General features: G+C 40.4%; 1 protein-coding gene across 2 annotated transcripts in view; it reads left to right on the forward strand.

The window, feature by feature from the left end:
- Positions 1-23,487, forward strand: part of SLC16A10 (solute carrier family 16 member 10) — a 144,922-nt gene extending 121,435 nt beyond the window's left edge. For both annotated transcript variants that reach the window (XM_008007320.3, XM_008007321.3), the window contains exons 5-6: positions 10,486-10,714; positions 13,776-23,487. In XM_008007320.3, the coding sequence (XP_008005511.1) occupies positions 10,486-10,714; positions 13,776-14,008 (462 nt within the window). In that variant the 3' untranslated portion in view covers positions 14,009-23,487. The remainder of the gene's footprint in view (positions 1-10,485; positions 10,715-13,775) is intronic.
- The last annotated feature ends 2,430 nt before the right edge of the window (positions 23,488-25,917 follow it).

Raw genomic sequence — 25,917 nt, forward strand, 5'->3', positions numbered from 1 at the left:
CTGTGCTCTTTGCATGTCTTATGAAATTTGGTTGTGTGTGTGACTTTTGAGCTTCTTTACTGCAAATTGCCTCCTGTTTTTTTGGGGTGAGCATAAACAAATGCTAATTCCAAGATCATTACTGACAATCAACAGAACAGGTATTGAAGTGACTCCTTTATGTCACACACTTGGCTAAATGCTGAAGACTTAAGTGAAGCATGGTCTGTGCCCTCAGCTAATATCTAATGGTCTCATGGGAGAAGATAAAGCGGTGTTGCAGCTTTAAAAATGGGTTTGCTAGATGGGTGCCATGGCAACACAGGCACCATGCATCTGAGTCACTAGCGAGGTCTGAGTAGAGTTAAGAGGAGAGGACCAAGTATGTAGATAAGGAAGACAGAGAAGCATGCTCCGAGCAAAGACAAACACATGGGAAAGCTGTGGATGTGTGACATGGGATGTTATATCTGGGAAACGAATGTTTGAATGGAATAAAGGGAGAATAGTAGTTGGATTGCTTGGGGGGATGGACAGGAAGCAGCTTGGGAAGGGCCGTTATGTACATGAGCTCTATCCTGCAACCTACCAGGAGCTATTAAAGGATTTTAAGCCAGAGGGTGACATAAGTTGGGGCGGCGGGGGTTGGTGTTTTTTTGTTTTTTGAGGCAAGGTGTCACTCCATTTCCCAGGCTGGAGTACAGTGGTGCCATCACGGCTCACTGCAACCTCGACCTCCCAGGCTCAAGCAATCCTCCCACCTCAAACTCCTGAGTAGCTGGGACTACAGGTGCATGCCGCCATGCCTGGCTAATTTTTGTTTTGTGTGTGTGTGTGTGTGTGTGTGTTTTGTAGTAACAGGGTTTCGCTGTGTTGTCCAGGCTGGTCTCAAACTCCTGGACTCAAACGATCCACCCACTTCAGCCTCCCACAGTGCTGGGGTTACAGGTGTGAGCCATGCCCAGCCTGAGTTGTGTTTTATAAAGATCAATCTCGGCTGTGTGTGGTAGCTCATGCCTGCAATCCCAGCACTTTGGGAGGCTGAGGCAGGTAGATCACCTGAGAGTTTGAGATTAGACATGGTAAAACCCCATCTCTACAAAAAGTACAAAAATTATCCAGACATGGTGGCACATTCCTGTAATCCCAGCTACTCAGCAGGCTGAAGCAGGAGAATCACTTGAACCTGAGAGGCAGAGGTTACAGTGAGCTGAGATTGTGCCACTGCACTCCAGACTGGGTGACAGAGCAAGACTCCATCTCAGAAAAAAAAAGATCAATCTGGTAACTGTGAAGAGTGGAATGGAGTGGAGGAGGGGACAAGAGTTGAGATAGTCACAAAAGGCCACATACTGAATGATTCATTTATATGAAGTGTCCAGAATAGGAATCTCTGTCTCTTTCCGTAGAGAAAGAAGGTAGATTTGTGGTTGTAGGGGCTAGGGAAAGGAGGGAATGGGGAGTAACTGCTACTGGGTTTCTTTGTAGGGTAATGAAAATGTTATAAAATTAGATAGTGATGAAACTCACTGAAGTGTACACTTTAAGTGGGTGAATTTCATAGAATATGAATTATATCTCAATAAAGCTATTTTGAAAAAAGGCCAGGCATGGCGGCTCATGACCGTAATGTCAACACTTTAGGAGGCTGAAGCAGGAGGATCACTTGAGGCCAGTTTGAGACAATCCTGGAATCATAGTGAGATCTCATCTCTATAAGAAAAAAAAATTTTTTTTAAGTTAGCCAGGCATGGTGGCACATGCCTATAGTCTTAGCTATGCAGGAGGCTGAGCTGGGAGGACTTTGAGCCTAGGACTTTGAGGTTACAGGGGAGTATGGTCATGCCACTGTACTCTAGCCTAGGCAACAGAGTGACACCATGTCTCTAAAATTTAGAAAAAAAGAGTAGAGGTCCAGGAACTAGTTGGAAACTATTTTAAAGTAGTCTAGGCATCTAGGCAGGAAGAACCAAGGCAGAGATACTGAGATCAAATGGAATAAGCTAGGGACATAGAGAATGAAAATTTGATGAAGCCACTTAGGCTGGATCTGAGATTTATGGCTCAGGTAATGGAGTAGATGATTTTTCCATCTTATCAAGATCAATATGCAGTAGATCTAAGTATGATGATGAATTGGGTTTTTAAATTAAAAAAAATTTGTTTCACCCAGCCTACCTGCCCTTGCCCCAGTGATGAGTTTGTTTGTGCCATGTGAAGTTTGTGATGCCTGTAGGAAAGCCAAGTTGAGTTTAGAGCTCATGAAAGAGTCTAGATAAGAGGCCTGTGGGTTAAGAGGCCTGTGGGTTTGGCATTCATGGGCTGCATGAAGTAAGTGGAGGACTAGGGAGACAGAAAAGGAGTGGCCAGATAGGCAGGGGGTAAAACAGGGACGAGAGTGTTTCTAGGGGCAGGACTGGTCAGCAGTGTCAGTAGCTAGTGACAAAGAGGCTGAAAGGTTTTCATTGAATTTAGAACAGGGAGGCTATGAGTGACCTTACAGAGAATGGTTTCGTGGATGGCAGGTGCAGAAAATTGATCATGATCATTTGAACAAATGGAAATATAGACAACTTTGTCCAAACGCTTGGCTGTGGAAGGAAGGTAAAGGCGAGCCATAAGGGGGGCCTTAGGATTTGGGGATTAAGCCTGTCTAATTATACTATACATGAGAGGCAGTATTTGAGCAGGGTCTTGAAAAAGAGGTGAAATTTGGACACAGGAAAATGATTGGAAAAGGCATTACAGATAAACTTCCATTAATTGACTTGAAGTAATAACAGTCAACCATTTATTGAGGACTTTCATGTGCCAGACAATGAACTAAGGGCTCTACATGCATTATCTCATTGATCCTTGTCCCAGCCCTTTAAGAGAGGGTACCATTGTTATTTCCACTTAGAGATGTGAACACTGAGGAACAGAGAGGCTACCTCATCATGGGTGTCTCTGTGTATAGAGATCCAGGCAGTCGCAGGACAGTCTGGTCACACAGCTGGAAGGAAGTGAAGAGAGTTGGTAATGTGCTGCTTTTAAAAATGTATTTATGGTATCATGATCACTTTGTCAATACCTCACTGTGGACATCCTCATCTAACATTTAGTTTTGTTCTCTAGTGTCAAGGGAGCCCTCTAATGGACATTTGTTGCACTACAGACTTTCAGCTTTTATTCATTCAAAAAGTTGAGTGCCTCCTGTGCCCCAAGCACCAGCTCAGATGCCGTTAGGGTGATGCAAACAAGACAGAGACAGACATGGTCCCTGAGTTCCTAAAGCAAGACTAAGGCAGGAAGAAGCCAAATGTGTTTGGAAACCCAAGAAGACAGGAAAGTGGCATGGGAAGAGACTGGAAAGTTAGAGTGGGTCAGATTAGACAGAGCCTTGAAAGCAAAGATGAAGAGACTTTGCTTTAAGAGTGGTGGATTTTGGCCAGGCGTGATGGTTCACGCCTGTAATCCCAGCACTTTGGGAGGCCAAGGCTGGTGGATCATGAGGTCAGGAGATCGAAACACAGTGAAACCTCGTCTCTACTATAATTACAAAAAATTAGCCGGGCTTGGTGGCACGCGCCTGTAGTCCCAGCTACTGGGGAGGCTGAGGGAGCAGGATCGCTTGAATCTAGGAGGCAGAGGTTGCAGTGAGCCAAGATCGCACCACTGCACTCCAGCCTGGGTGACAGAGTGAGACCAAAAAAAAAAAAAAAAAAAAAAAAAGAGTAGTGGACCTTTGTTGGAGGACATAGGTCTGATTTCATGTTTTTAAAGTCACTGTGGTTGTTCTGTGTGTGGAGGATGAATTACAGGGAGGGAAACGAGAGTGCAAGAGGGGAGGAAGACCCGGTAGGTGATCAATTCAGGGTCCAGGTGAGAGATGATGGACTATGGTGCTGTAATAGATAAACTCATGATATATTTTATATATCAGCATTTTATTCCAAAACAATTTTCGATTTTCGAATGTCCTCCTACCCTAGATAGGGCAGACAGATTATCTGTAACATTTTTGGAGCACATTTTAATACCTGAGTGTTTCCAGTAATTTACAAAAGAAAATACAGCCTTTCCTAACTTGTCCCATGTTGGTCTGCATTTACACAGCAGTAAGCTAAAAGTTAGTATTGGGGGTCAAATATTTCACTTTAGATGAACGTTTAGCCACAATCTGGCTTCTGTTAGGCCGTATCTAATTTTTTTCATCCAAATGTAGAGCATCGTTTGTGGCAGCCAGTAGTACCTGCTGAGGCACAGGTGTGACAGCTGCATTTCAAACAAGCCTGAGAAGGAGAAAGAAAGCCCTTCAGTGTGTCCTGTGGCTGAGAGGAGCCACCCATAGACTCCACCTTGTAAACACAGTGGCACAGGACACAGCACAGGCCTAACCCATGCAGGATGCTGGACTCGTTCCCTCATTCACTACCTCCTCTCTCTCCTTTTTCCTGGCTTCCCTGCCCCAGCTTCCCAAACACACAGTGTGTTTTTTGATTCTTGACTTTTCTCGGCTGCAGTTGACTCCAGCTCTGCCTGTTTGTTTATTCCTTTTTCTCCGTCCCTGGCTGTCTGCCTTTTGGCCCATCCTTTAAGGCTTGGAGTGCTCTTGGGCTTACCTTCTTTCCGTTCACTGGTGATGTGTTTTCTCAGACATACCTGCTCCCTGCTTTCATCTTTCAACCTCATGGGGCTGTGACAACTCTTCCCTCCTTGTCCCTGGAAGCCAGTTTTGAGGAGCAGCCAGGCCTAGAACACTGGTGACACAGACACACTTCACAGCCCTTCCACATGGTCTAGTTTCAGATCATGGTAATCCCCAGTCTAGGAGGCTGCTGAGCCCAAGAGCACAGGCTCTGGAGTGAGACACCAGTTCACCCCAGTTCTACCACCAACTTGAGAACCAACAGAGGGGTGTGGTGAGGATTCTTGGTGGCAGGTTATATAAAGTGCCTAGCCCAGACTGGATGATTAATAAATCCTTGCATTTGTTATGTTTTAATATTCTATTAAATACTGAAAGCAGATCCTGATTTGGAATAGGTGTCAAGAAAGGAGACCCTAGTTAATCCTGAATTAGAGTCTTTGCTTATAGGTAACAAAGAATTTAGGAATTTATCTCACAGTTTTGCTTAAGAGTTCTGAATTTCAACTTCCATCAAGGTCCTGGGTCCCAGGTATTTTCAACCTAATAATTCTAAATATTGAGTGATTGGTTGCAGTAGCTTATGCCTATAATCCCAGCACTTTGGGAGGCCAAGGCAGAAGGATCTCTTGACCCCAGGAATGCAAGACCAGCCTGGGCAACATAGTGAGACCTTATCTTTACAAAAACTTAAAAAATTAGCTGGACATGGTAGCCTGCACCTGTAGTCCCAGCTATTGGGACATTGAGATGGGAAGATTGCTTGAGCCGGGGAGGTTGAGGCTGGAGTGAGCTGTGATCCTGCCACTGCACACCAATCTGAATGGCAGAGTAAGACTTTGTCTCCAAAAAACAAAAATAAAAAATAAATGCTGAGTCAAGTCTACAGCTCCTGCCAGAAGACATGATTGAAATGCATTACATAGAATAATAATGGTTAAAGAAAAGCTTGGCAAAAGTCCCAGAGTATATACTTTATTGGGACAGGAGAGGCTACGTGTATCGTGGTATCTTTTTTACTATTTTCTTAACCTTATAGGCCTGTGTTTCTAGTTACCATTAAATTACTACAGATTTGTGTCTTTAATGTAATATATAAGTGTTTTGGAAGGGTGAGAATATTTCAAAGGTTTGAAAGTTAAAACTTCGTGTGAAAGAATTGAAAACTTGGAATTTAGATCACTTTTCCATTGTATCATATTTCTCTGCGACATGGACGTATTGAAGCATGGACATCATGTCCATGCACATAGAGCAGACAACCCAGACGACACACACACGTGCCCAGGAACGCTCTGAAGGATGCAAACCCAACTGTGAAGTGTTGATTCCTGAGGACGTGAATGCGCATGGGTTGAGGGTGAGAAGAGGTTGTAGGAAGACTTTCATATATTACTGTGTACATTTCTCTAAGGTTTGAATTTTAAAAAATACATTCATGAGTTACTTTTGTAATGTAGAAATATTAATGACTTTCCTATCCATCAGCCTGCGTAAGCTTCCTCTTCCAGTTCAGGTAGAATGAACTGGATCAGTGTTGCTCCATTTTCCTTTTTAGCGTTTTACACTCACCTAAAGATATCTTGGGATGAGGGTATATACTTTACCAAATGTAAGCTATTTCCAAAGTAATATCCAAATACTTAACAATTTCCCAGCCTAAGTAAATGATCAGAGGCTCCGTACTCACTCTCATCTAGACTGTGGCACGGGGTGTGAACGTATCAAATGCACGTTTCTCCATCAGGCAGAAATGAGAGTAACCATGTGCCATGGAGAAGGTTGACCGACTCCCTGTGAAGCACTTTGACGTGACACCGGCCTCTGTGTGCTTCAGAAGAATCCAGCCACCTGCTGTATAGCCTGACATTTTCCTTTAGTTTGTGGTGGGCCAACAGAACTCTGTTGCCAACTGTTTTCTGTCCTGGGTGCCCAGCCAGAGGCTCTGAAAGTCTGGAGACTTTATATTGACTAAACTTTAGGAACGTCAATTATATGTCCACCTCCAAGATGCCTTCTCTTAGTCAGGTGCAGCTCATTGTTTCCTCTTGAGCTACACTTAATATTCTTAAGCAAAACCTAAACTGACATTTCTCCACCAATGCTCTGCTTGATAGAAATGGGAAAGGTAAGAGCAAAAGGAATCTTTTGTTCTCATGTACATACACTAGCTCATAGAAGGTTAATTCTTCTATAGCCTGTGCTATTATAACAAGTATTTATATATTTGTGATATAGTTCCTTAAAGAAAACAAAAGCAATATAGATATCTAAACTGTCACTGGCTTATTAAGTGTCAGTGCCAGAGCCTAGGAGAAAATAAGGAGACTGTGGCTCCCTTATTCGAATCTAACCAGAGCTGCTGTGTTTGAGAGCAAGTTTTAAAAGATTGTATGTAATACTAAGTTTATTCATCTTTCACACTGAGTCCCAGCATCACCAGATCAGTATTTGATGCCTGGATCAGTCTTTATTCTGGGGAGTGATGAAGCACTGAACCTGCTATGTGTGTAGTCTGCCAAACGTTGGCATGTGCTTCTTGCAGCCCAGGCATCCCTCCGTGTAAGGAATACATGTGTTCTCACCAGCCTCACCTACTTACCTCCACATTTAGCCAGATTTTGCGTATTAACATCTGCTGGGAAAGAGCATCACTACAGTAGCTACAAATAAGGTGAAGGAAGCAAAGTATTTTTCTGAGAAGTACTTAAAGAATAGATGTGTAAATTTCTATAAACACAAGTCTTACAGGAAAATGAAAAATTTTTACATTTAAATAACTACATAAATCATTGTCTAATAAGAATATAACTTAATATAACTTGAATGGAGAAAAGGATGACTTGCAGTCAGGGAAAGTATTAAGAAATAATATGCTCAGGCTGGGCGCGGTGGCTCAATGCCTGTAATCCCAACACTTTGGGAGGCCGAGGCAGGTGGATCACGAGGTCAGGAGATCGAGACCATCCTGGCTAACACAGTGAAACCCTGTCTCTACTAAAAATACAAAAAATTAGCCAGGCATGATGGCGGGCACCTGTGGTCCCAGCTACTTGGGAGGCTGAGGCAGGAGAATGGCATGAACCGGGAAGCAGATCTTGCAGTGAGCCGAGATTGTGCCACTGCACTCCAGCCTGGGCCACAGAGTGAGACTCCGTCTCAAAAAAAAAAAAAAAAAAGAAAGAAATAGTATGCTCAAAATATATAGCAATAAGTTGGAAACTTTTACTTGAATAATTTTTTACGAAACTGACCAAAGAACAAAAATGTGAAGAGGCCAAGTTCCAGGAATCATGTTACATATTGTTCTAAAACAACATAAGCACTTAACAAAGTTGAAAAGTTAACAAAGCCAAGTACTGTACTAGGCTTCTAACATTCACTAAGTATAAAATTCTACAGAGCTGGTTTTCTTATCTTTAAAGAAAGTTGTTGGCAAGTGGTACTGGTGTTAAAGAAAAAAAAAAGGAAATATGTACTGACCAAAATAGAAAAAAAAATGAAGCACATTAAAAGAAAAAATATATATTCCTGAAAACCTTGTATAATTACAGTGGCGTGGTTGGGAATGTTTGGTCTATAGTTTTAACAATTAAATCCATTGAATCTGGCCCCGTACCATCCTAAAGTTTTATTCTAGATTCTCTGGAGTTTGTGATTATAGATATGTTTCTAAGATTTAAGTAACTTTCCATGTTTATCTCCTTTTATGTTTGTACATAGAATAAAAATGTTTCTATTGTTAAGAATATTAGGGTTGGATGCAGTGGTTCACGCCTGTAATCCCAGCACTTTGGGAGACCAAAGCAAGTAGTTTGTTTGAGCCCAGGAGTTCAAGAATGGCCTGGGCAACATAGTAAGATCCCATCTCTACAAAAAATAAAAAATTAGCCAGGCATAATGGCATGTCCCAGCTACTTGGGAGACTGAAGTGGGAGGATCACTTGGAGCCCAGGAGGTTGAGGCTGCAGTGAGCTGTGATCGCACCACTGCATTCCAGCCTGGGTAACAAAGTGAGACCTGTTTCAAAAATAAAAAATAAAAGATTGGGGTTTATCTACTTAGATTTTCAATACAAACGACTACTTAAATCTTTACCTACTTGTTAATTTCAAACCCCTTTCTACATTTTGATTTATCTTTAGATCTCTTTTTGTCTCAATAAATGGGAAGTATCAGGAAGTCTTTTTACTTGCTCAAGGTCAGAGAGAGCTTAGAACCTGATAGTGTCCCTCTGAGCCCCAGTTCTTTCCAACCTGCCAGGCTGTAGGCCCAGCAGTTACTCACTGCTAAGAAATTATGCTTGTGCTGTCATGGAAGTTGCATTGGAGAAAAGGATATTTAACTGGCAAATAAAAATCAGGAGAATGGGAGATTTTGTTCTTTAGAAATGCTAGTGTGAAGTGGTAGGCTTATTTTTCAAATGGTCAACTGGTATTCTTTTTTTTTTCTTTTTTTTTTTGAGACGGATTCTCGCTCTGTCGCCCAAGCTGGAGTGCAGTGGCGTGATCTCAGTTCACTGCAAGCTCTGCCTCCCGGGTTCATGCCATTCTCCTGCCCCAGCCTCCCGAGTAGCTGGGACTATAGGCGCCCGCCACCGCGCCTGGCTAACCTTTTTTTTTTTTTTTTTTTTTGTATTTTTAGTAGAGACGAGGTTTCACCGTGTTAGCCAGGATGGTCTCGATCTCCTGACCTCGTGATCCGCCCGTCTGAGGTTTCACCGTGTTAGCCAGGATGGTCTCGATCTCCTGACCTCGTGATCCGCCCGTCTCATTCTCCCAAAGTGCTGGGATTACAGGCTTGAGCCACCGCGCCCGGCCTCGTTCTGTGCCTTTAAAAAGTTATTAAATTAACTGTTTCCTCCTTTTTTGTACCCACCATACTTTTAATATATAACTAGGGCAGCATATAAACACTTCACTTGCACTTACGTATTTAAATGTCCATCTTTCCATAACCCAAGGATAGGAATGAAGTCTTACTCATTGTTGAAATCTCTAGTACATAGCACAGTGCCTACCAAATAGTAGGCAAAATCAGGTGTTCGATTCTATTAACTACTCTAACACTGAAATGAAAGTGTTCAATGGCTCAAAATAAGTATAATAAGCCTTAACTCTGGGGTGCTTAAATTTATCTATAATGTCTGCCAGTGAAGTATATATGGTTTTAAAGGTTAAAAAAAAATCAAGTGTTTAATGAATTTGAGCTGACTGAGCACTGACCAGATACAAGATCCTTAAACTTCATGATATCTAGTCCAAAGATGATTTTTTTTTTTTTTTTTTTGGGGGTGCAGATTCTGACTTCAAGGGGTTTGCAGGCTGGGAGGGAAAGTAAATATATAAAAAGTCATTTTTGGCTGGGCGGTGTGGCTCATGCCTGTAATCCCAGCACTTTGGGAGGCTGAGGCAGGCAGATCACTTGAGGTCAGGAGTTCAAGACCAGCCTGGCCAACATGGTGAAGCCCCGTCTCTACTAAAAATACAAAAATTAGCCAGACGCGGTGGTGCTTGCCTATAGTCCCAGCTACTCAGGAGGCTAAGGCAGAAGAATTGCTTGAACCTGGAAAGTGGAGGTTGTAATGAGCCGAGATCACACCATTGGACTCCAGCCTGGGCAACAGAGAGAGACTCCGGCTCAAAACAAAAAGTTATTTTCTTCTTGTCCCTTAGTGGAAATATTAAGAAAGTGCTAGGGGAACTCGAAGGAGATGATTATAGGAGTTGATTATGTATGTAAAATCAAAGTGAATGGGGCAGTGGCAGGGGGGAAAAAGGGGAACCAGTAGTGACTTAGAAGTCCTAAGCATGTTGCATAGTAATTGTGACATTCACTTCCTGCGAGTGGAGCTGACATTGTGGTGTCCGTCCTAGGTACTCTCCTTTTTCTTCATTGGTCTGATGTCCATGATGATTCCTCTGTGTAGCATCTTTGGGGCCCTCATTGCTGTGTGTCTCATCATGGGTCTCTTCGATGGATGCTTCATTTCCATTATGGCTCCCATAGCCTTTGAGTTGGTTGGTGCCCAGGATGTCTCCCAAGCAATTGGATTTCTGCTCGGATTTATGTCTATACCCATGACTGTTGGACCACCCATTGCAGGTAAATATAATGATTCTCCAGTAATTATATTAATTCATAGTATTTTCTACTTCAGGTCTTAATTAAGTCTCACTTATATGTAAAATGTATTACAGGTTATTGATTACTGGTCTTTTGCTTTCATGTGTGCCTTACCAGTAACATTTTTAATAAGACTAGCTATAAACGGTATGTTGAAAAAGTTTGCTGAAAAGTCCCTCTTATCCTTACTGGCAGCTAAAACACTGAATAAAATATGTAACAGTGGGCCAGGCACAGTGACTCACACCTGCAATAGCAGCACTCTGGGAGGCTGAGGCGGGAAGATCACCTGAGCTCAGGAGCTTGAGACCAGGCTGGGCAACATAGTGAGATACTATCTGTACAAAAAATAGAAAATAAAAACATTAGCCAAGCATGGTGGCATGCATCTGCAGTCCCAGATGCACAGGAGGCTGAGGTGGGAGGATTGCTTGAGCCCAGAGGTCAAGGCTGCAGTGAGCTGTGATCATACCACTGTACCCCAGCCTGGGCGAAACCCTATTTAAAAAAAAAAAAAAAAAAAGAGATGAAGATTCTGGAAGATTTCTAAATATGTCAGCTTTTGGTAAGAGATCATACATCCCCCTGAGGAGTAGTTGATGAAAAATAACATAATAGAAAAAACCCAAATGCCCGTAAATAGCTAATTGGGTAAGCAAAATGTGGAATATCTACAGTGCAATATTATTCAGCCATAAAAAGGAGTAAGGTACAGAACTGATGCTACCAGGTGAATGGACCTCAAGAACATATAAGTGAAAGAAGCCAGACATAGAAGGTGACATGGCTGGCATGGTGGCTCACACCTGTAATCCCAGCACTTTGAGAGGCCAAGGCAGGAGGATCGTTTGAGCTCAGGAGTTCCAGACTAGCTTGGGCAACATAGCAAGACCTTGTCTCTACTAAAAATAAAAAAAAACTAGCCTGGCGTGGTGGCACATACTAATAGTAGTGTAATCCCACCTACTCCAGAGGTGGAGGTGAGAGGATCTCTTGCGCCTGGGAGATCAAGTCTGCAGAGCTGTGAGAGCACCACTGCACTCCAGCCTGGGTGACAGAGTGAGACCCTGTCTCACTCTAAAAGGTTGTATATCGTATGATTTATTTCATGTGAAATGTCCAAAATAGGTAAATAAATACAGATAGGAAACAGACTGGTGATTGCCAGAGGCTGGAGAGAAAGAGGATTGGGAAGTAACTACTTAATTGGGATGAAGTGTCCTTTTGGCACGATGAAAATATTTTGGAATAGAAGCGGTGGGTGCACAACATTGTGTATGTGCTAAATGCCACTGAATTGTTCACTTTCAAATGGTTAATTCTATCTCATGTGAATTCCACCTCTAGAAATTCTCTGAATGATACTATAAAGATGTCTAATGTTCAGTATTACTTGGGTGCCTGTGTCAATTAGTATTAGAAGATTCAATATAAATATGATAAAATGTAAATGTATGTACTGTCATCTGTGTTTGGCACATGAGACACTCAGTGAAGGTTTAGCTCAATGCATTCTCATATCCTAAACTGCATTCCTAGTCATGAATCAAGCAAGCAGAGTTACTACTGAGCAGACCACATACAGTTTAAGTTCAAAAGGTCACGGTCTCCCTATAGGAGAACCCTCCATTCCTTCTTCTCTCCCACAGGTAATATACTGTTCAGTCTTCTTTTTATACCCTACAAGCTTAGTTTTACAGTTTCTAAGTCCACAACAGATTTTATATAAGCAGCACTCTAGTAGTAAATAGTTTTGCTACCAGAAGTGACAGTTAACAGAGCAAGAATAAGGGAGGTAACAGGAAACTTCGGAAGCAGGCAGAACACCACCACACAGCAACTGGCAGCAGAAAGCTGCTGGCTCACCAGGAGGCTCTGAGGGTATCACAGTATTACAGCAGAACATAATCATGAGTGTTCATAAGGAGGAAGAGTTCAGTTATGTATGGAATGGTCTGATTCCAAAGATAGAAAACTTGTACATTTACAGATATTGTCTATTTTATTTATGCAGAATGGATATACACATTTTTATGTGTTGGTACTTAATTAGACAAATGGTCAGCTATTTACTTAACAAAGTCAGATAGATATTTAGTACAGTATGTTCCCTGGACATTTTAGATAATTTAGGTTGTATAAGTTATAAAAGTTTAAAAACACTAAGATAACTTTTAAAACCATGAGTCCTGGAATTTGTTAGAGAAATTGGAAATGTTGAGTACCCTAAATAATAGTTTTCAGAAGCAGAACCCAAATATAGAATGCCATTAATAATTCTTATATATTTATATTTTCTTCCAGGTACTTATAAACCTTAGTCTCTTTCCAAAATGTATTTAACAACCTAACTTTCATCCACATTATTAAATTTACAATTTTTCTCAATTTTGAATTATAATGTTAAATAGTTTCATGTTATTTCATAAAAACCAAATAGACCAAAGAGTAGTTTGAAAGCTGGGCATGGTGGTTCATGCCTGTAATCCCAGCATTTTGGGAGGCTGAGGTGGGAGGATTGCTTTAGCCCAGGAGCTTGAGACCAGCCTGGGCAATGTGACAAAACCCCATCTCTACAAAAAATACAAAAATTAGCCAGGCATGGTAGCATGCACCTGTAGTCCCAGCTACTCAAGAGGCTGAGCTGGGAGGATCAGTTGAGCTTGGGAAGTCAAAGCTTGCAGTGAGCCATGATTATGCCACCATACTCCAGCCTGGGTGACACAGTGAGACCCTGTCTCAAAAAAAAAAAAAAAAAAAAAAAGTCTGCCTTTCCAGCTTTTCAAGTAATGTCTTGGTATGAAAATCCAGAGGCCTGTACTTTATGACAACGTTACATATATGAGATTTTTTTTTTCTATCAATAAAGGTTTATATTTCAGATCTGTTTCCTTAAAAAAAAAAAAGTCTGATATCTGAGATGTTTGAACCAGTCCTGTGGAGGTGAAATTAGGCTGGGACTAGGCCATCCCTGTGACTGATCTAGACCCCTCCAGAGCTTCACTTGTTCTCCCTTGGTGACAGCTTTTTCCCTTCTCAGGGTTACTTCGTGACAAGCTGGGCTCCTATGACGTGGCATTCTACCTCGCTGGAGTCCCTCCCCTTATTGGAGGTGCTGTGCTTTGTTTTATCCCATGGATCCATAGTAAGAAGCAAAGAGAGATCAGTAAAACCACTGGAAAAGAAAAGATGGAGAAAATGTTGGAAAACCAGAACTCTCTGCTGTCAAGTTCATCTGGAGTGTTCAAGAAAGAATCTGACTCTATTATTTAATATCTCACATACCTCCACCAGACTGGACTTGCTTTTTGAATTTTAAGCAAGTTTCCTTTCCTTTTATACGAAATGCAAATTTCATATTTTTTTAATCACATCCTAGGAATAGCACAATAATTGGGAAATAGAACCCTTATCACTACAAGAACCATTTTCTGCCACTGAATATCTCTGATGTTTCCGTGAGTCTGAGGGCAGAGACTCCGGTATATGAAAACATGTCTGAAAGTCACATATTGTGAAAATTTGAAGCTATCTCAGTAAAAAGCAACTTTGAAAACTGTGAATGATCTTTAGCTTGTACAAATATTTAAAAATACCTCAAGCTATACTGAAAGGGTTGCAGTTTGGTTAGGAGTGGAAATATTTTGTTTGTTAATGATGTCTTCAGTTCTGGTACCTCTGTGTTACTTTCTTATGCTCTGTGGAAACTTTTTGCAAAATTTAAGCCTGGGTTCTAGGTAATACCAGATCTACCTAAACCTCCAGTCTGTGTTAAAGTTGCTTTCCTGCTGTTAAATAAGCTATAATATTAAGATATTCTGACTTGCTCCAGTGTCAAGGAACCTTCTGGGAGCGGGTGCTAACAATGTGTTCAGAATCAATACGTGAAATGAAAAGGATCCTCTCCGGAGAATCCTGAGCTGTTCAGAAATCATTTAAGTTTACAGCATTGTTCCCTTTGCGTTTGCAGTGTGTTTTACTCAAGTAGCCAGAAACACCCCACGTTTCTGAATTGTTTAAATTGTAACAATAAAGTAAAATAGAATGCATGAAAGATATTCTGGCAATTGTAACTTAGAAATCTTCTGACTTCCAGATTTGTTAGCACTAGAACCTGATATTTAAACAAAGTCTTACTTAGCAGTTATCAAGTGGCAGTTACAGGCAGAAATTGGTGGAGGCCGGAGGATGGGGAGGGGGGCAAAACCCTTTATATTTGTGAAGAAAATATCTGTAGCTGATAGAAATAATTGCTTAAATTGGTTTATGAAATTAATGAGTCTGAAAAGGTTAAAAGTACTTATAGAAAGAACCAAGTCCTACATTTCCAGAACTTTCTGGCAAAAATTTTCACTCATATTATTTATCCTAGTGTGTTACCTATGAACATTCCCATTATATTTTTGCTATTTATATACAGATTATCATAAGAAAGCTTTCAGTTTGAGGTCCCAAAATTAAAACCAAAGTCATGCCGTGACCCATACTCATTTATAAAAACAAGAACTCTTTCCTATATCCCTAAAATTATGCTTTAGTGCTTGAGACCTTTAAAAGGTAGTGCTTTTCATTGTGAAGACATTCAGCAACTTACTTTGTCATACACGCAGTTGTACCTTACCACTTCTAATAGTTTCATATTTCATATTCAGGGGACTTAGGTAATTTGCCTGTGGATGGTTCTTTTGCAGGAAAAAAAAAAATCTACATTTTGACCATACTACCTTTTCATGTTCTTACTATAAGTTTTTAGAAAATGATTTCATTCACTCATGTCCAGTTATATAAAACGTTACTTTCTCATTTTTGAGAAGTTCAACAAAACATACAACTAAGACCAATCATCAAACCCACTATTATAAATGTTAATTTTGGCTGGGTAAGGTGGCTCATGCCTATAATCCCAGCACTTTGGGAGGCTGAGGAGGGAAGATCGCTTGAGCCCAGGAGTTTGAGACCGGCTTGGGCAACATAGCAAGATCTTGTCTCTACTAAAAATAAAAAAAAATTAGGCCAAGCGTGGTGGCTCATGCCTGTAATCCTAGCACTTTGGCAGTCCAAGGCAGGGGGATCACTTGAGCCCAGAAGTTCAAGACCAGCTTGGGTAACATGAGACCATGTCTCTACAAAATATTTAAAAATTAGCCAGGCATGATGGTGCCCACCTGTAGCCCCAGCTACTCAGAAGCTGAGGTAGTGGAAGGATTGCTTGAGCCTGAGAGATGGAGGCTGCAGTGAGCTATGCCACTGTACTGTAGCCTGTTCAACTGAGCAGGACCCTGTCTGTAAAAGAAGATCAAAAACAAAAACTGTTAATTTTTTAAAAAGTTTTAGGCCGGGCACAGTGGCTCATGCCTGTAATCCCAGTACTTTGGGAGGCAGAGGCAGGTGGATCACGAGGTCAGGAGTTTGAGACCAGCCTGGCCAATGTGGTGAAACCCCGTCTCTACTAAAAATAAAAAAATTAGCTGGGGTGTGGTGACGTGTGCCTGTAGTCCCAGCTACTTGGGAGGCTGAGGCAGGAGAATGGCATGAACCCGGGAGGTGGTGCTTGCAGTGAGCAGAGATCACACCACTGTGCTCCAGCCTGAGCGATAGAGTGAGACTCCGTCTCAAAAAAAAAAAAGTTTTAGCACAGACTCCCCTTAAGACACCTTCTCCCCAATTTCATAGAAAGTAATTCAAAAATGAAAACTTATCTCTGTAAAGACCTCTACAATGTTTTTTTTTCTTCAAAATTTGGCTGATTTTAGGAAAAAAGATAATCTGAAACTAAAAGAAATTGCTTGGTTAGTTTCCATATTAAAATAGCAGTGACTTAAGTATATATAATAAAACTTAGATCTCAGCATATGTATTTGTATATTAAACTTCACATATGTAGTTTTCAGTTTAATGGAATGAATCAGACTGGATCTATAACACTGAAAAAGCTCTATTGTCAAAGACTCATATGGAGAATACTCTGCTATAATAATATAAAATTAAGAAGAAAAAGTATAAAGGTAAGATGCTAAATTCCATAAATACATATTTAATACTATTTGTGGGAAAAGATTTAAAGTTTAAAATACACAAAGAAAATGAAAAATACTAATATAAAAATTTGTGGTTTAATCTAGTCAAACTAAGTCCTAATTTCTGAATGAAGTGTTACTGCTGCAAAAATGTGACCTGATAAGCCTAAATTTTTTGTGTTCAATCCAGACACGTTTCTGAGAGTCTGAAAAGAATACAGAGTCAAAACTCTGCTTTTATCTCCTCATCCTGTTTTTGATAAGACTCAGAAAATTCTCAAATTCAAAAGGTTCTGGCATTTGAGGCCAAGAAAAGTATGAAAGGGAGTAACATTCCTTGTTATAGAAACTCGATTGGATAATAATGTAACAGATGGCCAAGAAACTTCCAGAAACATTTTGGTTAAATTTGATTGCCATGGATATTGCTGGGATCCATCCATTTAAGCAGTAATATACCACCCAGATTATTGATACTTTATGCAAGATGTGTTCATCCCTTTGATCATATTTACAATGCTTATTCCATAGCCCTGCTTTAAGACTTGTAATTTCCACTGAAAATTGCATAATTCTTGTATTAAGATTCAAATTCTAGCCAGACATGGTGGCTCACACCTGTAATCCCAGCACTTTGGGAGGCTGAGGCGGGTGGATTGCCTGAGTTCAGGAGTTCACAACCAGCGTGGGAAACACGGCGACACCCCGTCTCTACTAAAATACAAAAAATTAGCCAGGCGTGGCGGTGGGCGCCTGTAGTCCCAGCTATTTGGGAGGCTGAGGCAGGAGAAGAACCTGGGAGGCGGAGGTTGCAGTGAGCTGAGATTGTGCCACTGCACTCCAGCCTGGGCAACAGAGCGAGATTCTGTCTCAAAAAAAAAAAAAAAAAAAAAAAAAGAAAGTAAAAGTACACATCGTTTAAAAGCAATTTACTTTGGATAATTCTAATCATTTTAGCTGCATTTAAGAATATTTTAATTTCTACCAGTGTTACTCTAAATTGGCCTATGTCTAGATGACTTTTGACATTAAATCAATGGAAAACTGAATAGAAAATATGACATGAGATTGGGGGGGGAAGGCAACCTATAGCATGGGTGGCTCTGAGGAGTTCCTGGTGGTGCACTTTCATGCCCTTTCTTATGTACCTTTTGTCTTACTCTTCTTACATTATTCTTGTCCTCATCATTGTTTCATTTTCCTTTACTTCCTCCTATCCTTCAAAAACTGCCTGAAGAGTTCATTAGCATCCATGCTTAGCTCCACTGGTTACGTGGCTGTACTTCCTACTGATCCCTGCAGTTTCACTGAATGGATCCCCACCCAATTTAATGTATCCTGGAGAATGGCTTTCTCTCAGTCTTCAACTTAGTTCTACAGTCTACATTGAATTTAATTTTAAATTACATGACTAAAATATTTAAGGGAAGAAATAAATTTCATAAAAATTAGTATCTTTTATGCTAACATTTGTAACTTTAAAATTGTAAGGTAAATGCTTCGAGAAAAAAAAAAACATTGCCAAGTCCTTAGCATATTTTCAGAGAGCATAATTTTTTACTTTGATTTCCAGTTTCACTAAGGTTTCATTAGATCTTAGTCCTGAGAGCCCAGCATAAAGGGTGACTGGGAATGTAGTGTGCCTCTCTCATGCAGTTCCTAATGATTGTTCTTCAGGAACCTTCCTTAGGTTGGGTTACCTTTTCTGGTGAATGGTGTTAGAATAAATTCCCAGAGTTTAGAGATACAAGTAGAAATGCATAAACTAATTAGCTCCAATCTTATAATATGTAAACAATTTAAACTAGTATTTAAAACTTTTTAGGAAGTCTCTAACACTGAAAAAAGGTATTGTTGCTGGTATAAAAAATTAAGGAGCAACTTTTACATTAGGTCAAAGATTGTTGCTTTTCTAGTGTGTTGTCTTAAAAAGAGAAGGAAATGAAACTATTACCTTCTTTTTACATCTATATGTTTTTATAATTTAAAAGGCAAGTAGTATCTTGGCGAATGAGAAATGCATCATCCCTAACAATTTAATTAAGTCTTAAAAAGACAAGCTTTTTGTCGTTATGAAAACAAAAGGCAATTTATCATTCATAGTGGTAATGTAGAATAAGAATACATCATAGAAGGAAGACTTGCTACTTTACTGACTTAATCATTAGTTCTAAGGCTACGTGTGGGGGCCCACGCCTGTAATCCCAGCACTTTGGGAGTCCAAGGTGGTAGGATCGCCAGAGCCCAGGGTTCAAGACTCAGCCTGGGCAACATAGTGAGATTTTGTTTCTACAAAAATAAATTTAGCCAGCTTGGTGGCATACGCCCGTAGTCCCAGCTACTCAGGAGGCTGAGACAGGAGGATCGCTTGAGCATAGCAGGTCAAGGCTGCAGTGAGCCGTGGCTGCACCACTGCACTCCAGCCTGGGTAACAAAATGAGACCTTGTCTAAAAAAAGAAAAAAAAATTAGTTCTACTCTACTATACATGCTGATTTTTGTTGATAGCTTGGTCTAAAAAGACTGTCTAGAGCTGAATTTAAGAATGGTTCCAGGGGCAAATAATAACAAGGTAGATAAACAGGCCCTGGGCTCACTATACTTTCATAGCCATGACATGTTTATTATTAGTTGACAGAGATTAATGCTTTGTGTTATAAATATACTATAGAGCAATAGGTCACGATTCTTAAGAACAAAGGGCTGAATGCTCACAGTGAAGTGTGAAGCTTGCATAAATGTCAGAACCACAATTACGGACCTATCATCAATGTGCATTTTATCAGATGATGACTCCTGAGACAGTAAAGACCCATGGAAAATTCATTACATCTTTGAATCACTCAGAAAAACCTTGAAACTTAGGACGTAGTTTACTTAGCTCGCGTTTTTAAAAATTATCAAATTTTAAATCATAAACTTCGTCTTCACTTCCACACGTTCAAGGGCACCTCTTTTAAAGTTCAATGTACCATACTAAAGGGGTGCAATCTTGCTTTCTGGGGAAATAAAATTCCCCATGGTACTGTATTCCTGACAGATATAAAATAACATGAGGCTACCTCATTTTTGAAATAGATTTCAATATTTTTATTAGTAAGTTGGAAAGACAGTAAGAACAAAATAAAACCTAAGTACCTGATGACACCCACTTGATCATGACAATTCATCTACCTCTGCTTTCCGTGTCCAGCTGAAAGCCCAGCTAAAAGCGCAGCTGAATCAACTCCTGCTTCATCAAAAGGGAGCTAATGGTGATTCTAGGATTGAAAAGCAAGGGGGTGTAAAATGTTAGTGGGGTCAAAGTATCAGTAAAATTTCTTAAGTGCTTTGTTCTGATAAACGGTTGTAAAAGTAACAAAAAAGGAATAACAACTAATATGGCCTGTGGATCTGACAAAGAAAAACCTGAAGAAATTCAGAATCTAGATACAGTTAGATCCTAAATTAGACCCACTTAGATTCTAATGAACACTTAGAATGCTTCGCCAGTGGCTTTTCAAGTTACACTGGAAGCTTGATTATGAAAAAGTTCTGTTTTCATTGGCAAGAGGGTAGATAATCAGTGATGCACAGATTGTACAGCTGTGCCTGAACCTTACAACTTACACATTAAACTCCTGTAAGAGACACTCCTTCCTAGTAGAACAAGGACTGGGACAATGAATTTTTGACTTGCTGGAGTTTTTTAAAATGCTGTTCTTGAGTGTGGCAATAGTGTAGGAGTTAACCCAGTCTACCTAAAGAAGTTGCTTTGCCTTTCAATATGAGTGCTTTAAGAAGAGTATTTTGGAGTTGAATGTCCCTAAACACGTATGCGATAGGAACTACTAATATAAAATAACACTTAGAATTCAAATTAGGTCTGTAATACTATTGTGGAGCCTGATGTATGACTTTTATTCTTTACTAGATATTTTTCAATATCTGTCATTAGAAGAGTCAGTTTGTTAAATATTTTAAATGTGTAAACACATAAAACCTTTCTACTGTGATCTCCCCTAATGAGTCAAAGTATCTTTCATAATTCAGTCTATATTGAAATGTTATTTCAGGAATGGAGGGCTTGTTATTAATAGTGCTGGGCTGGGCACGGTGACTCATGCCTGTAATCCCAGCACTTTACAAGGCCGGGGCGGGTGAATCACCTGAGGTCGGGAGTTGGAGACCAGCCTGACCAACACGGAGAAACCCCGTCTCTGCCAAAAATACAAAACTAGCCGGGCGTGGTGGCTCCATGCCGTAATCCTAGCTGCTCGAGAGGCTGAGGCAGGAGAATGGCGTGAACCCGGAGGCGGAGCTTGCAGTGAGCAGAGATCGCGCCACTGCACTCCAGCCGGGGCGACAGAGCAAAACGCTGTCTCAAAAAAAAAAAAAAAAAAGTGCTGTATTTTGACCCTGGACTATGAACAGACTGTATAGTTGCTGCCTCTTTTTTTTTTTCTACCAAAGATTATTAAATCAAGATTGGTGCTATACTTCATGTTCCTTTCAAAATTATTTTTCTTTTAAAAATATTAATATACAGCCGGGCGCGAGGGCTCATGCCTGTGATCCCAGCACTTTGGGAGGCCGAGGCGGGCGGATCACGAGGTCAGGAGATTGAAACCATCCTGGCTAACCCGGTGAAACTCCGTCTCTACTAAAAAAATACAAAAAAACTAGCCGAGCGAGGTGGCGGGCGCCTGTAGTCCCCGCTACTCGGGAGGCTGAGGCAGGAGAATGGCGTAAACCCGGGAGGCGGAGCTTGCAGTGAGCTGAGATCCGGCCACTGCACTCCAGCCCGGGCGACAGAGCGGGACTCCGTCTCAAAGAAAAAAAAAATTAATATACAACACAATGGAAAATGTATACATACATGACTGAGGAAAAAAGCTCACCTATACAGTGATTATTGAGTTCCAGTATATACTTAGAAGTATTCAATTTTTGTTAACATGTAAGACTTTAAATTATGAAACTCACAAGAAAATGATCACCAAATGAAAACGTTCTAATGAACACAACCTCCTAAGTTAATAACTTTAAAGAGAAAGTCCCTTGTCAATGTTTCTAACACAAAGTGAGCGATTCAAATATATTCTGTAACTTTGAGGCAATGTGAAAAAAATTATATATAATTGCTTCCTATTGAGCTTGCTTATGCAGACATTTGGACATTTAAAGCTATTTCGCAATTTTCAGGCTAAAATCAGTTTTGAGAGTCATCAATCTTAAAACATGGATAATGAGTTACTTGCACAGTTATATTTTTATAATTATTTGAAACTTCTCACTGAAAGTATCATGGTTCGTCTTTCAGATTTAACATAAACAATAAGTACTACAGCTGGGTCAGTGTCAGCAAATCTCAGATCTGTGATTTATCAAGCACCATCGTTGGTCTGATTGTGTAACACGTAAAATTACATATGGGTCTCCTTGGCCAGGCGCTGTGGCTCACACCTGTAATCCCAACACTTTGGGAGGCCGAGGCAGGTGGATTGCTCAAGGCCAGGAGTTTGAGACATAAGGGTCTCCTTAATGTTCTGTAGGTAGGATTCAGATGAATTGAGAATGACAGGTCTTTCTTTTCTTTTTCTTTTCCTTTTTCTCTTTCTTTTCTTTTCTCTTTTTTTTACTTTTCTTTTCTCTCTTCTCTTCTCTTTTTTTTCTTTTTTGGAGTCTCGCTCTAATGCCAGGCTCCAGTGCAGTGGCACGATCTCAGCTCACTGCAACCTCCGCCTCCCGGGCTCAAGCGATTCTCGTGCCTCAGTCTTCTGAGCAGCTGGGACTACAGGTGCCCACTACCACACTGGCTAATTTTGTATTTTTAGTGGAGATGGGGTTTCACCATGTTGGCCAGACTGGCCTTAAGTGATCCACCCCTCTCGGCCTCCCAAAGTGCTGGAATTACAGGCGTGAGCCACCATGCCCAGCTAGAGAATGACAGGTTTCAGTTGAATTCTTCTCTCTTTTAAAGACCCTGACTTAAAATCCAGTATACTGGATTTGCTCTGGTAACTAATAACAACACTTTTCTACATTAACATGAGTTATATTTGGAAGAGAGAATGGAAGCTTGCTAATCAGAAGTTACATTAGAGTGAGATTAAGCATCACTCTAATTATAACTTCTGATGTAACTTAATGTGGTTTGAGATGTGTAAGATTGTAAAGGCATTGCACAATGCTTGATAAAAGTTGCATTTTGCTTTTCTTCTTCCACCAGTTTATTTTAGCCTTAAAGTTATAGCTACAACAAACTGAACCTTGTAGTATTACTAAGAGAGAGTGTGGATATTTTAAGTATCTCCTAGTATAATATGACATTGTTCATGTGGACTTATTTTAATGTTTATTTGAAAATTACTTTTTTAATTATTTTGTATATTTGAAAGTTAGAAAAACACACTTTATCTTAGACATCAAAGCCAAATTATTCCAAGTGTATGCTATACACCACAGTGCAGCTCTGCTTCTCTCCCTACCTACACCGGGGCCATTTTTGGCACAATAGTTGTTCAAATGTAGATCACTATGCTGAATGATTGTGCTGGATTTGACCAGTATGCAGTATTTTAGTACTTTTTAAAAAATGTATGTTTCTTTTTGAAGGCTACAATTTACAATTTTTAAAAATAATGTGCAATTTAATATAGATAACCAAAACCTTTTTAATGAAAAGATCTTTACAATGGCTTGGAGGATAATGTGATACTCTCAGTAAATGCAATAAAAACATTTTAGCAAATTCCTATAAGGCTTCATGATTATGTTTCTGGAATTCTCTGGAGGGTGGGGGAAGGGAAATTACTGAAATGAAGGAAATAGTTTGTGTTGAATAAAATAAATAAGCTGTGTGCTTTTTACATTGCATATCTGTATTCTACATACGTTTGGGTATTGTTATTTCCCTGGAGCAGGGAACAGGGATAGAAATTATCCAAAAGCTTTAGACAGTCTAAAAACCATTTCTGTTTGATGCTTCCTTCTTTTTGTAGCTGACTTACATTACCATTTTCTTACATTGATTAAACTTATCAAATTCAGATGATACTCAGTGAGCTTCTACTGAGCGACAATTTTAGGGGCTAGTCAAGAACCAGGCTGGAAATTAAAAAGCAGTTCCATTACTGTGCATTGCTTGCCTGGATAAAAACTGACTCTGGCGTCAGAAGATGTTTATGATTTGATGAGCCTTAACTACAAAGCAAATCATTATTTATGTTTAATAGTACTAATGAGATTTAATACATTAAACTCAAGAACTTGGCATTTGTGATATGTCATTTAATCCAAAAAGTATTTACATGTCAGAATGTGCAGGCCATTAGAAGACCTTTGAGGGAACTGAGGAGAGAACAGATACGACCAATTGTTACTGATGTTAAGCAGGATAACATTCATTCTCCTGAGGACATTTTTTTTTTTTTTTTGAGATGGAGTTTCTCTCTTGTCACCCAGGCTGGAGTGCAATGGTGTGATCTTGGCTCACTGCAACCTCTGCCTCCCGGATTCAAGTGATACTCCTGCCTCAGCCTCCCAAGAAGCTGGGATTATAGATGCCCACCACCATGCCCGGCTAATTTCTACATTTTTAGCAGAGAGGGGGTTTCACCATGTTGGCCAGGCTGGTCTCGAACTCCTGACCTCAGGTGATCCATCAACCTTGGCCTCCCAAAGTGTGAGATTACAGGCATGAGCCACCACGCCCGGCCAGAAAATAATTTTTATAGAAAAAAACAGAAGAATCCTAATTTATACAGAAAACCCAATTTAAGAGACATACCAATTATCATAGTATCAGCCTTTTAGGACTGAAAGTTCTCTTCTCAGAGTCTCCTATAGATGAACTTAATACTTTTTAAATTCAGGAGTACTTTTTATAAATATTTAAATCAGAGTCACCAGTGTTTTATTCCAGAGATAGGAAGCTCACCACCCTACATGGTGGTCCCCTCCACAGCTGGGCCCTCTGCTTCTCTTTCTTACCCCATTCAGCTCTACCACCTTCTAGTGTCTGTGTCACAGTTATCTGTGGACCCCCTTTGTCATTCTCATATTATCCATTTGTTACTCCAGCAAATGGCTTTTGGTTCAAGGCTCAGTATTCATGGGGAGCAACTTTATTTCCACTAATTTAACAGAGACACTTGGAGCCTTGTCATCTCTGGAAATGGCTTCATCTTTGAAATCTTAAATACCAACGCTCTTGCCTCTTACCAAAACTTCCCACGTCTTTCCAGTTTTTACTTTGTTTCCTCCCTAATCCTAACCCTAGGATCTACAAAACCGCAACCCCGCCCCTACCGCCCCATAGTACTCCGCTTACTATTGCCCCTATACTTTTCCTTTTCCAAATTAAATACTTCCAGCTTCTCCAACCATTTCTTCTCTTCATATTATCAATTTCTCCCTCTCTATTGGATCATTTCCACCAGCATTCCCATATATACATGCTATTATTTCTCTCATCTTGGAAAAAAAAAGACTTTTTAATTTTGTTGTCTTTTTTTTTTTTTTTTTTGAGATGGAGTCTCACTCTATCACCCAGACTGGAATACAATGGCGTGGTCTCGGCTCACTGCAACCTCCGCCTCCCGGGTTCAAGCTATTCTCCCGCTTCAGCCTCTCATGTAGTTGGGACTACAGGCACCTGCCATCATGCGGTCAGCTAATTTTTGTATTTTTAATAGAGACGGGATTTCACTATGTTGGACAGGCTGGTCTCAAACTCCTGACCTTGTGATCCACCTGCCTCGGCCTCCTAGAGTGCTGAGATTACAGGTATGAGCCACCGCACCTGGCCATGTTATCATTTTTTATAGAGACAGGGTCTCGCCATGTTGCTTAGGCTGGTCTTGAACTCCTGGACTCAAGCAATCCTCCCATCTCAGCCTCCCAAAGTGCTGGGGTTACAGGCATGAGCCGCTGTGCCCAGCCTTGCATCATTATTCACAAAAGACTAAATAACCAAATTCTTTTTCCTGAAAAAATGTATATTTACTATCTCCCATTTTATCTCGTATTCTCTTTTGATTCCACTCTATCAGGATTTTGCCCCTACCACTCCACTGAAACTGCCCTTCTCATCACTAGGTTACCACTGACCTCCACAATCACTAAATCCAATAGTCATTTTTCAGTCCTCATTTTATTTGAATTATCTAAAGTATTTGGTACA

This window comes from Chlorocebus sabaeus, chromosome 13 (assembly GCF_047675955.1).
Source record: "Chlorocebus sabaeus isolate Y175 chromosome 13, mChlSab1.0.hap1, whole genome shotgun sequence".
In the NCBI taxonomy this organism is placed as follows: domain Eukaryota; kingdom Metazoa; phylum Chordata; class Mammalia; order Primates; family Cercopithecidae; genus Chlorocebus; species Chlorocebus sabaeus.